General features: G+C 36.7%; 1 protein-coding gene and 1 pseudogene across 4 annotated transcripts; one reads left to right on the top strand and one right to left on the bottom strand.

Annotated features, from left to right (window-relative positions):
- Positions 1-1,133: 1,133 nt before the first annotated feature.
- Positions 1,134-5,771, bottom strand: LOC137741908 (LEC14B protein-like). 4 transcript variants are annotated; one of them, XM_068481608.1, is made up of 10 exons: positions 5,546-5,771; positions 4,450-4,863; positions 4,095-4,214; positions 3,769-3,846; positions 2,984-3,163; positions 2,701-2,778; positions 2,369-2,544; positions 1,814-1,972; positions 1,554-1,614; positions 1,134-1,475 (listed from the first exon to the last, which is right to left on the bottom strand). In XM_068481608.1, the coding sequence occupies exons 2-10, from the start codon at positions 4,843-4,845 to the stop codon at positions 1,284-1,286; spliced, it is 1,440 nt and encodes a 479-aa protein (XP_068337709.1). In that variant the 5' UTR covers positions 4,846-4,863; positions 5,546-5,771; the 3' UTR covers positions 1,134-1,283. The 4 variants fall into 4 exon arrangements, with proteins under 4 accessions (XP_068337709.1, XP_068337705.1, XP_068337708.1 ...); XM_068481604.1 differs by having other exon boundaries at positions 5,399-5,770; XM_068481607.1 differs by lacking the exon at positions 5,546-5,771 and adding an exon at positions 5,149-5,292.
- A 1,627-nt stretch (positions 5,772-7,398) lies between these two features.
- On the top strand, positions 7,399-10,762 carry LOC137743683 (pentatricopeptide repeat-containing protein At2g30780-like; annotated as a pseudogene).
- Positions 10,763-13,029: the final 2,267 nt, after the last annotated feature.

Below are 13,029 nucleotides of genomic sequence, written 5' to 3'. Positions count from 1 at the left end.
TTGTCATGTACAGTGTTGATGAGTGGGCGCTATACACGACTTAGCCACATGATTAGTGCTATAAGAACAGGTAGAAAAAAAGAAAAAGAAGAGCAATATCTAGTTTTATGCAAGAATCTGGTGGCAATCGTGGATATATGCTCACAAGTCGCAAAATGAACACGTTAAAATAGTAGAACAAGGGCATATTTAGTTCAACCTAGAGAGTCTAGTTGTATTTTTCCTCTTGAAAGCTATATACTATTGCCCTTCTTTCTTATGTAAGCCATGGGAGAGGACATATGAAGGTAGCTGGGATTAGGTGGGAGTTGGATCGACAAAAACTACAGAGAGGAGAGAGGGAGAGAGGGAGCACATGAAAGGAGAAGAACAAAGCTAGCAGGCAACACAAGCTACAACAAGGTAATGACACTTCAACTAAAAGAAAAAGAAAACCAATTGACTCATTTGTTGTCTCTTCTTCTTGGTCTCTAGGGTTTTGGTTACCGCGTCTTTTGCCACACTGCAGGTCAAACTCAACCCAATTTCTTTATTCCCTAGACCCTACACGCAGGACATCACGGTGACAATATTATAGACGAATCACGTCTTAACATGTATTTTAAAGTTTCCTATAGAATGAAGAGAAACTTCAGTAGGGGCATCACGTGATCAGACATGTAAGACAAGTTACTAAGAAGTTGTCATGTCGACACGAACGAGGCCAGATTAACCATAATGTACAGAGTTTTTGAGTGAGGGTGAAACCAAGAAAGGGGTCGACTTTCCCTATTAAGGTTTTTCCCCTAAACATATTTGATCGACTTAAAATACGATTTAACGTAAATATTTAGTTGCATGAAAATTCTTAAATTACTTGAATTTTATTTTCTATTGCTATTGTTTCTCATGTTCGCAGTAGTTTACGTAAATTTGACTTCCCGAGATTTATTTCTATAACACCGTTGATAGCGGTGTGAGTTCAATAGATTTAGCAGCTTGGGCTCGAATTGAACTCAAATTTCCGGCTCATTGAGCGAATTTGGTTTCCAGTTACAAGAATCAAACTCAAAATTTCCGGTCCACTGCAACAATGTGATCGAAATTCTGGGAGCACTCGAAAGTAACCGAACGAAAAAACAAGAACCAGTACAAATAGGAATGGTTTGGAAGATCGATATATCATAGTTAGCACGTACATGGCTATTTATTTATGTAAAACTGAATTTGGTGAATGCAATTATTAATGCACGCATCCACTGCACATACATTCACCGGATCGTGTGAAACTCCGTTCAGTTTGTTCAAGAAAAATGTCTCCTCCAGACTCTCTTTCGGGGGAAAGGCGCCGGCGCTTCTTCATTCCCGGGGAATTCCCATTTAACAACTTCCCCGTCCCAAGAAGAGCTTACAAGCATCGGGTAATAGGGGTGCCAGCTACAATCTCTTACAGGTGCTTTATGATGCTTGAGTGTTGCAACTTGGGCTCCAGTCACCTACAGAGATTTACCCGAAATTTACCCTAAACTACGGAATGAAATCCTAGCAGAGAGAATAAAATGTACAGCACATACCAAATCATATATATAAACGTAAGAGTTATGAGACCCCGTGTAGATGTACTTCTGACCGGTGCTGCAAATTTAGGGTAGATGAAATATGTCAACAGTCTCGAACAATTGACAGTACTGCAGATGGGTAAGAAACTTGTACCGAAATTTAATTGAGTCGAAAGCAGTTGAACACTACATTTGAACATAGAAAAACTTAGATCTGAAAACAGATTCTAGACCTCTAGAGAAATATGAACAAACAAATTATTACTAACGCTTACCTATATGCCGGAGAAAAGTAGCAGCGAATAAGCGTGCGCAAGACTGAATGTCCTCTATACGTAGCTACTGATTGATCAGAGGGGTGTTTCATACCTTTTGCCTGAGATGGGTAGTCCATCCATCTGTAATCCCACTCAGAAATCCTAAGCCCTGGAGTGCTGGAACAAATTGAAGGATTGTTATTCTCTAGCAGTAGCAAAATAACTGGAAATTTCAAGCGACCAAACTTTCATGGCCCGAATAAAATAATTTAGAGTTATACAACGAAGCCCTTCCAAACTATCCTGATCTTGAATGAAAAGATGATATTTTGATGTTTATAACAGGATTAGTATCAGCGTTCACTTTTTTTTTGGATAAACGATAGGACAATCTACACTAAACTATGGGGAAGGGGGATTCAAACACGGGACCTCAAATGCATGCGCGAATGCTCTTAACCGAGCTACAAGCCACCTGCAATATCATAGTGTTCACCGACCATGATTAAATAGTAGAAACATTAAATTCATAACATTCCAAGGGAACCATGGGAAGCTAGGATGTTAACATACCGAGTGGGACTAGAAGACATTTTCCTGATATCCCAAAGTTTAATGGTCTGATCTTTACCATTCGAAATGAAATAACGACCATCTCCCTTGCTGTCAATGAATGCAATACCTTCTATGTGTCCTGTCAAGACTCCTGCTGGCTTCCCTGTGGTTTGAAGGCAACGTCTGTCCCACACCTGCACAAAGCCACACCTTATATGAGTTTCCAGATGCATCTCATGTGAATCAAATAATGACAGAAATTTTACCTAACAGAGAGTATCATCACTCTCAGACGATGTTATGGACAACGGGAAACTCAAAACTAGAAGTAACATGGACGACAAGTTTACCTTACAGAGAGTATCATCACTCCCAGAATAAATAAGATGGCCACTTTCATCGGCAAAGCATACGGTGTTCACATCATACTGCAAAATAAAGCACCATTTAAATTTCCAACCTCTAAGGTTCCACTCTCATTCAAAGAGCAGTCACCACATTACACTTCAGTATTCTTCAATATGACAAGGAAAACAGTAAAAGAAAACGACAATATTGAAGAATAAGGACAATCAATAGATGAAATAAAAAACAAAAAGATAGAATCATTAAAGCGTTCAGAAATGCTTATACCGAGTGTGCCGGAATCCGAAGGGAGAGCTTATTGGCTTCAAGATCATAAACATATATAGAATCATCACTACTTCCAGCAACAAGTTCATGCCCATCTGTTGAGAATTTTATGGAGAAAATACCAAATGAGTACCCTCCATCATCATCACCAGAGGAAAAATCCAAACCCTCGTGGATTTCCTGCATATAAAATCATTCTCTGAATGTCAGCAAACTTATTGTCAAAGCAAAACTAAATCCCAGTTTCAGAAGAAATTTTGCAAACCCAATATCTACAATTTATCATTTGCTTTCCTGTAAAGAGATGGAATCTCAAGTAATATCATATAAAGCAATGAAGACTGATATTTTTCTCGCTGAGTTCAGAAGATATTCACCATTACTTACTTTATTTCCTTCATTCTCTAGTCTAGGATATGTTGATTCCGCTGAAAACAACACCATTATCCTATTTATTTCATTATATGTTTCCTTTTCTCCTATCCGAAATAAGATGACTATGTAAGTACGACAATCATCCAATCATATGGTTATGTGACCGAGTGATTTCTGTAGTGTTATCTATCAATACAGGTATACTTTTCACAAGCCCTGGAAGCCTAGGATCCTTTACCTAAAGCTGCAAGAAATTAAAACACTCACCATTTATATATTAGTTATTTTATTCAAAATGACCAGCATCTTCCCTGAGTGTTTCTAACAAGTAGAACTGTAGAAGACAAGAAAATTGTTGAAAATGCAAACTCCAGAAAATTCGAAAAACATAAGAAAGCACATTTGTATACCGTTATATTTGCATGAGACTCCGTTTCAGAAGATCCCACATCTACCATATGAACAATAGGGGACATACTCGCATAAACCTGAAATTGCGGAACACAAATTAAATAAAGATTAGATTTTTGAGAGACATTGCTATGTAGACCTCTGGGTGTTTTGAGAGATTATTAATAGTTTCCTATTTCCATACATTTAGTGCTTGATATGCATATATAGTACTTTGATATCCTTCCTTACACCATTATTCCATTAATCATGATTTCTAGGTTCATATCGAAGGCCAAGGGACTAATTTTTCATGAAATTAAGATAACAATATACAGGGCCTCACAAGATGGCGTTGATCTGGGGAAAGAGACGTATCAGTGACAGTCCACCGCATACTTTTCACATGGATGTTCTTCTGGACTTTCCACCCTCTATCCACATTGTATATTCTAATATGGCTATCCTGCAACGAGCATTTGAACAATAACTAAAAGTCAAGCCCATCGTATCATCGACAACCCCTGTATTTGAAATTTACATATTCCAAGTTCAAAAATCTTTCAGCTTCGTAACTGAAGAAACAATGCCACTATCTTTTGATTTCTTTTCAATTGGTAGATGAACTCAATAAAGAATAGAGGTCATCTTGTTCTCAATTTGCCAACTTTAGTATCGAGTGTGAGCAATAAACATGTTACCTGAAACCCAGCAATGAAAAGAGATCCATTTGCCGAAAACTGAGATACATAAGCTCGGCTAGACATTCGGTCGACAAGCCAAGGACCATTGACCGGCAAATATCTACTTAGAACATGGCAACGATCTGCGGATGAGAACCTTCCCCCTCTTCCCGAATAATTACCCTCCCGACCAGCCAGCATCCTGACCGTCGACATGGGTAAGTCCTGCCTTCTAGGTCCAATTCGGGTAAGCCGCTCATTGGGATTTGATCTCAACTTTGTGAGCTGGGCTACTTCATGCTCTAGATTATGCATTGGTTTGTTGGGATGGAGGGCAGCATTTCCATGATCAAAATGGTCAGATTCTAGTGTCAATCTACTGAGTGAATATCCCATCTCATCAAATTCATCCATCAACTGCGGCCGCGGCGCCTGTAACAACATTATCATACATCTTCAGTCATTAAAAACAACAAATGTATTTAACATAAAAACAGCTAATGTCAATCCTGCAAATTTAAGCCACAAAAAATAAATAAATAAATAAACATTACAAACAATTACAACGTAGCTGAACCTTAAAAATGCTTCCCAATCATGTCACAATCCCACAAATTTAAACCATAAAAAAACAGCAAAAGTAACATAAGAACAACCAAGTTGCTAGATTTTCCATTCCATCAACAACATATGTCCTAAATATTTTCTATCATGCACCTCAAGCTGCTAACTTTTTTGGGAAATTCTGCAAATACAAGAACAAGCTCCCAACCCAACAACCTTAAATTCAACAACACTGTCATCCTCGGACTACAAATTAAACTAAATGGTTTTCGAGGATTAAGAAGTAAGAACCAATTGCCAGTAAAGAAAATCAAAGGAACAAAAGAGAGGAGAGAAGTAAGAACCAATTGCCAGTAAAGAAAATCAAAGGAACAAAAGAGAGGAGAGAGAAACTCTTGCTTACCTCTTTTGGGTGGAAAGAGTGATGAACTGGGTACAAAGATGGGGACTTTATGTTGGGTTTTTGGTCAAGCAAGCAGAGGGTTCATTGAATTTGGAGGTGGATTAATGGATAATCAGGATTAATAGTATCAGTAGTACAGATTATTACCACATAACGTATGGATTAATAGAGTTTGTGAAATAATTGGATTCATGGATGGAGATTGGAGACTTCCTTCGGAGTTGGGTTTGGTCGATTAGGATGACACTGACTGCAGAACTCACCGCCTCCTTCGCCTCCGCAGAGTCGCTGACGGAATGACGGCCCACGTGGCCGCCTCAGATGCTTTCATTCATTCTTTTTCATTTCTTTTTCTCTTTTTGTGAGATCTTTTGTAGCTTTGCGGGCCTTGGTGGCCATGTGCCTATCCCTATCTTATAGTTGGAAATGTACAGACTTATTAAAATATGGAAGAATATCAATATCAATTGTATTTGACGGAAATTATAAAAATTTGTAACATAGTGTTTATATCAACTGATTCAGATTTAGTTAAAATTAAACAAAAAATTCGGAAGTTTGAAATCTACAATTGATTTCTGAAAAATCTCTATAATGAATTGATAAATATCATCTATATTCATTGATTTTTCTACCTCTTGCCTATATAGGACCAAGTTTGCATTTCATCCCCTTTTCTTATTGATTATTCGAATATTTCAATGAAAATATCAATATTTTCATGAATATTTAAACATTGATCCTATATCATCTTTCAGACTTTTTTAAACTCTAATATCGGCATGTAATGTTATTATAAGTGTGACTATGGAAAGGGATCCTCTTCCGATTCCTTCTACTAAATTCATCAATCATGATTCTTGAAATTTGATCAAACGGTTAAAGTTATTATAACTTTTAAAGGAGATCTCTGTTTTTAGCCGTTTGATTAAATTTTAATGGTCCGGATTGGTGGATTTGGTAGAAGAGATCCGAAGAAGATCCCGCCGTGTGACTACATGCCGATGTATCAAAAATCCTGGGTACAGTGTTTGGTAAGTTAATATACATGTTATAAGATTTATTGGAATATCGCATTGATGTGTTAAATGCGCGGAAAAATCTCCAACACTTCATTTACTAAAATTGTGTGAACCAAAAACGATATTTTTCTATCACGTTTTGTATATTGTCGTATGCAAAACTGAAACGTGATACAAAAATATGCATACATAGACAAAGTCAATTTGTAAGAACAGTATTAAGTTTAACGAATTAAAATCCAAACTTTTCTTAGATTATAATAGGTCAATTGGCATGCTTATTCAGTAGCGACGTTTTTTGAGGAATAGATTAACTATTAAGGCTGGTTTGGTATTGCTGTGTTTTGAAAAAAAAAATTGTTTTTGTTGTGCTATGAGAATAAGTTCATTTTTGCTGCTTCACATTTTCAGCTTTTTTTCACCCAAAACTGTGAAAATAAGTTGTTTTTAAGTGTTTACCAAACATCTTTTTGAGCTCAGTTTTTTTTATATCTGCTTTTTATAAAAGCACCTCTATACCAAACCAGTACTAAGTTTAACGAAATTAGTTCTCTTTAATTAATCCATCAATTATTTGTCTACAATCCAATAAATATTTTAATAATATAAAGTGTTTGAGAAGCACATTATTCTAATTAATTTATTGATCGTTTGATAATTATTTTATTTTTATTATTTAAATAAACTAATGTTTGTTACTACTTTTAAGCTAAAAAAACAAATAAAAACTAAAAATTGAAATCAAAATAGTTGCAAACGGTGAAGAATCCTTTTTCTGGAGATTCGAGCTTGATTATATTCGTTCATCATATATCGTGAGGTTAATTTTCGTTAAATACTATTTATATATAATTTTAAATTTTAAATAATTTCTCACCGCGCGCCGAAGAGATGACAAGATCCACCGGATCCCGTAATTCCTAAATCTTAGATAAACCCTTGGTAAACCCCAGACGATACAACGGTCACCAGTCACAACACCAACCAATGAAGCGAGTTTGGAAGCTATCCGACGCCTCCCAATCTGAGCTCCTCTCCCACCACAGATCCTCATCCGCCGCCGCCGTCGCCGCCGCCTCCAAAACCCCACAACACTCCCCCTACACTTTCACCCGCACCAACTACCCAAATTACAGACGCACCCACGACGTCAATGCTCAGACCCACTCCTTCTCCGCCCCGTCTTCTTCTTCTCCGCTCATCTCTTTCTCAAGCATCATCGGCTTGTTCAGCGACAAGCCCTCGACGCAAGATCTCAGGGCCAGGGAGGATCTGGCCCGCACGGTGTCGAGGTTGAGGGACGAACTGGTTCAGAATGTTGGGGATTCTGAGAAGATTGTTAGAATTTTGGAAGAGAAGGTATGTTCCTCCCTCTGTGAATGGAAAAGGGGAGAGGGTGTCGTTGAGCTTCTGAATCAGCTGCGTTGGTGACATCATTTGGCCCTGGAGGTAATTTCTGATATAAAAGTTTGAGACTTCAGCTTTAAAGTTTGAATCTTTTTCGGTTTTAGTTTGAGTTTTCGATTAATCTACTCGTAAATTAGTGTTCTTTTCTAGGTTGTATGTTCAATTATTCAGCATGAAAGTCCACTAAATGGCCATTGTTCTGCATTTGTTAATTCTGTATCTGTAATTCTATATGGGTCCATTTGTTTTTTCCGAAAGATTTCGCTCAAAGTAGGCATTTTCGGTATGCCATTCACAATATGCACACTTGTGTTGCACTAACTTGGAATCAGATGTTATGAAATGAAAGACTGGCCTATTCCGATTAGGGTTCGTGGTGAATTAATCTGAGTTTTAAGACTATCTAAAAGACAAAAACACAATGGATTGGTTTGGTTTGGTTTGGTTTGGTTATGTGAAATGTGCTTGCGTCTTTTGAAAAATATCAAAACCGACAACTACAGACAAGTAATATTGAATGTAAGGGATGGTTAATCTTTTACCGTGCTTAGGAAATGTTGGTGTTTAACTATCTATTTTTCTTTTGATCTTTTTTGCTTATGTTACAGGTTTTTGGTTGGAGAAGACGGCAGGTTTCTAGTAGCACTTCAATCAGCGCAGAGGAATATGCAAAGGCTATTATAATTGCAGGTAAAGCGAAGAATGTTGAACTTTCCTTTGAGTTATTTACTGAGGCTATAAACCAGCGGATAAAGACAACTTCTATTTATAATGCACTGATGAGTGTTTATATGTTCGATGGTCATACTGCTAAATGTCAGTCTTTGTTTCGGGACCTCAAGAATGAACCAGATTGCCGTCCTACTATTGTAACGTACAACATTCTTATTTCTGCATTTGGTTGTTTGATGCTGGTTGACCATATGGAGGCAACTGTCCGGGGTTTAAAGGATTTAGGCCTCTCGCCTAATTTAAGCACATACAATCATTTGATTGCTGGATATATAACAGCTTGGATGTGGAATAGTATGGAACAAACTTTCCAAAAGATGAAGGAGGGTCCTGTTAGTCCCGATATTAGCACTCACTTGCTAATGCTTCGAGGGTATGCTCATTCAGGTAATTTGGTAAAGATGGAGGAAACATATGAGTTGGTAAAACATCATATAGATAACAAGGAAATCCCATTGATAAGAGCTATGATTTGTGCATATTGCAAGAGTTCTGTGACAGACAGAGTGGAAAAGATTCACGAACTAATGAAACTTTTCCAGAAAATGAATATAGACCTTGGTTGAATGTTATGCTGATTAGAGTTTATGCTCAAGAGGGTTGCTTTGAGGCAATGGAGAAGTCAATAAATGAGGCATTTGAGCACAAAACCGCTATACATACTGCAGGTGTGATGAGATGTATACTTTCAAGTTATTTCCGATGCAGTGAAGTGGATAGACTTGAAAGTTTTGGGAAGCATGCAGAATTTGCTAGGTGGAGAACTTGCAGATCCCTATATCATTGTAAGATGGCCATGTATGCATCACAAAAGCGCTTAAAGGAAATGGAGAGTGTGCTTATTCAGATGGAGAATTTTAAAATTGCATGTACCAAAAAAACATTTGTGATACTGTACAAAGCCTACTTAATGTGTGATCAAAGATATAAGGTGGCACAAGTATTAGGATTAATGTGGAAGCATGGATATGAAATTCCTTTGGATTCATTGTGATCATGATTCTCCAGCTCACTTTGGTAGAGATCTTTGAATGGCAGAAATTGCGTAAAGCTTTCAGAGAGTATTGTGAATAGTTCGTCAAATTCATAAGACACAACAGGGGTTCAACATTATTACAGGTACACATCTTCACTCAGAAAGTGGCTTGTTGGAAATGACTCATTTTCCCTTTAGTCAGTAGTTGCCTAGATTTTTTGTTGCATGTGCACGCTTATCTGCTCAGAATGATTGCACACTATTTCCTGTTAATACGACTGTAAGAATCCTACAGTTTTTTATTGCTTTCAGCGTCCTCTTTCTTTCTCCTTCCCTTTTCTAAGATGCTAGGCGGCTGAGCATTCTGATCGCATCGTCTGGATTAGTGCCACAGTGGATTCATTCAAAACATAAATCAGCTCAAGAAGTTTTTCTTTGTAAAAAATTATTCTTTCATCCCCTAGCCATCAGATTGATCTGATGTTGATGGCATCCTATGATCATTGAAAGGAAGAATTTACCGATCACATGCTTCGAGTAGATACTTGGGAAATCAAAGTGCGATCTGATTGAAATAGTTTGTGCAGACGCATCTTGATTGCTAGGAGTAATGAAATAATTTCTTCTATTTATAAACCAGCAATTTGTAGAATCAATTAGATGCGGTTGACTGATTTATGGCCTATCTATCATTGGTTGAACTGGACAATATTAGAAAAGAAACTTAATTTCTCTTTGATTCATTGATAATTATGCGTGGATTTTGAGATTACTTACTGATTTATGACGGCATTGGCTGAATTTGGATTCATTGGAATTCAAGAATATTACTTTTTAGATGTGCATTTCGTTTACAGTATGATGTGCTGACTTTGGTAAGCCATGTTCCGTTGATTGTGGAACAATGTTTTCTTAAAAGAGTGAGTGAGTGTGCACATATGTAGTCAGTAGTCTTGCTACGAGATCACTCCTAGATGTGGTGTATATAGTACACCGCTGCTAAACCTGAATTTCGTATTTCTTGAGCCAGTAATAACTAGTGCATGAGATGCCATCAAAGGAACAAAGTGTAGATCCTGTTAGTGAAGTCAATTAGAACAAAGTGTACGCCATTACCTCCAACTAACGCTAGGTAACTTTAACAAGCTTATGGATGTTGCTGCTGTCGCGTCTTGAAATCGTTGGATACTGTAATTACATGATTCCTTGGATGCCGTAATTACATGATTGACCCTCATGTAACCGTCTCCAAATGAGGAAATTAATCCTTCTGCATATTTCTTTAGACACTCACGACTTCTTTATGCGTATTCTATATATCAAGCCAAATGATGTGATTGCTTTTGAAACTTTTGTTATTTCAGTTTGTCATCAGTTTATATTTCCTTTTTGTTTCACGTATACATACAGCTGATTGACCGTGCTGGGTTGCAGAATCTGTACATTATTTCATGGACCAAGGGTACCAAAGCGCTAAATACCTACGGAAATCAAAATACATATCACCAAGGCCTCAAACGTTTCAAAGAGGGTTGTCGCCTGTCTTCCATCAGAAAGTTCCGGTATTTGTGACTGAATCTACTAATGTCTTTTAGAAACTACATTGACAGTGAAGAGTTAGTCCTTGCCTTGTTTGAAAGGCTGTAGGCTGTAGAATATGTATCAAATTACATCTGAAGCAAGAGCAAAATAATGTTTGGAAGCCGATTTCCAGATGTTGCGCGTTAAATTATTTGTTTCTACTTCCCCTGTAGGAGCAGGACCATCCAGCTGCAGCTAAATTGTATGCGCAACGCCTTTGTAAACGGACCTGTTTCGGTTGCTGGATGTGTTCATGAAAATGTTGAAGGTAACAACTTATTCTTGACAAAGTGTTCTTCTGTGCATCAAATCTTACCCGCATTGTACATTTGGTCTTTAGAAAATGCTCAGTGCTATTTGCACTTCATGTTATCGTTACCAAAGGGAAGCGATTTTCATTCTCTTGTTTTCTCCTTTCATTTATCTTTCGGTATTTTTGACAATTTGATTGAATAAATTAAAAGAAGATCAATGGACGTAAATTAACATGGATGCGCAAAATGTTAAAATAGTGTGTGTGACAATCATTTCTCTACTGACAAATTATAAGGAAAAATTATGGGCCTTTTTGGTCTGAGGAACATCAATAATGTTACTCATTCCAAATAAGTAAACAGACCGTTAAATAGAGACGTGTCTTACGTTTAACATCATAACAAAATATGTATTTATTCTCACAATACAGCCAAAACAATATTCTTTTTTTTTTTTTCAGGTACATAAAAGTTTAGGGGAAGATTGGTTACTCTTATCACCAGCGCTAGATCACTCCCACAATCTCGAGCCGGTAGGAGTTACGTATGACATCTAACTGCCAGCTGCCACCAGTATGAATTTACGTATAAATTTATAAATCACGCACTAACGAAAACTGCGAGCAATAAAACTCGAATTTTGATGAGATTCCACAAGACATGAATCTTATCAACTGAGCCAACCCAACGCAAAAAAAATATTCTTTTCAATAAGCTCATTATCTGCTCTCTTCTTTTCCACCCTTCCTCTGTTTTTCATTGGGAAAGCAAATGAAACCTTTATGTGTTGATAAAATGACATCATACAATCATGAAACTCCATACCATTCCCTGGATCAGATTGCAAAAGATAAGCACATTCCAATTAATTATAATTGTTATTCCGTCATCTGTCGTTTCATACATGAAGGATTGTCGTTTCTCTCATGCTTTAATTTATGGGTTCAATCTCTCTTTTTCCCTTTTGCTTCTCCTAAATTACAAATCTCCCAAAGTTTTATTATTATGATGAAATTGGATTCATTACTAATTCGAATGTATTGATTTCATTCTTACCCTCTCTTTGTTATGATGTTGATAAACTACATACAATGTTATCTTCGTCAACATCTTAGAACAATTTTTATCATTCAATACAGTTAAAATGATCGCTGACACTTAATAAGCTGGAGCAAGACTATGCATATACATAAGAATAACACATAAAATGATCCGGTTTTGCAATTTCACTTTTGAAGAAAATTGAAAGATCTAAATAAATATGTAACCAACCCAAAAAATAGATCTAAATAAAGAAGTTTAGTACAGTGATACAACAATATCTTCGTCGACACCTAAAAACAACGCCAAACACATAAAAACAACACGTATAAATTTAGAAATTAACCGATTTTGCATTTTCCCTTTCAAAGAAAAGTGAAACATCTAAATAAAGAAGTTGTTTGTCATGGTGATACAACATCTTCGCCAACATCAAAAAAATTGGAATGATTATTGACATTCAATACAGTTGAAATGATCACTGATATCCAATACAGTTAAAACGATTACTGACAATAAAGTCATAAAAATAACTAAATATTTCATTTTCCTTCTCGAAGAAAAGTGGAAAATCTAAATAATGAACTTGCTTGGCAATTGGCATGGTGATACAGCAAA

The sequence above is a fragment of the Pyrus communis genome, chromosome 8 (genome assembly GCF_963583255.1).
Source record: "Pyrus communis chromosome 8, drPyrComm1.1, whole genome shotgun sequence".
Taxonomy (NCBI): domain Eukaryota; kingdom Viridiplantae; phylum Streptophyta; class Magnoliopsida; order Rosales; family Rosaceae; genus Pyrus; species Pyrus communis.
The sequence above is the reverse complement of the archived record's forward strand: the minus strand, read 5'-3'. Positions and strand labels throughout refer to the sequence as shown.

Coding starts and splice junctions, on each gene's coding strand:
- LOC137741908 (XM_068481608.1), bottom strand. CDS start 4,845: ATGGATGAATTTGATGAGATGGGATATTCACTCAGTAGATTGACACTA. Junction 4,215..4,449: donor TTTTCATTGCTGGGTTTCAG/GTAACATGTTTA, acceptor TGCTCGTTGCAG/GATAGCCATATTAGAATATA. Junction 1,973..2,368: donor ATGTCTTCTAGTCCCACTCG/GTATGTTAACAT, acceptor AATTTGTTCCAG/CACTCCAGGGCTTAGGATTT.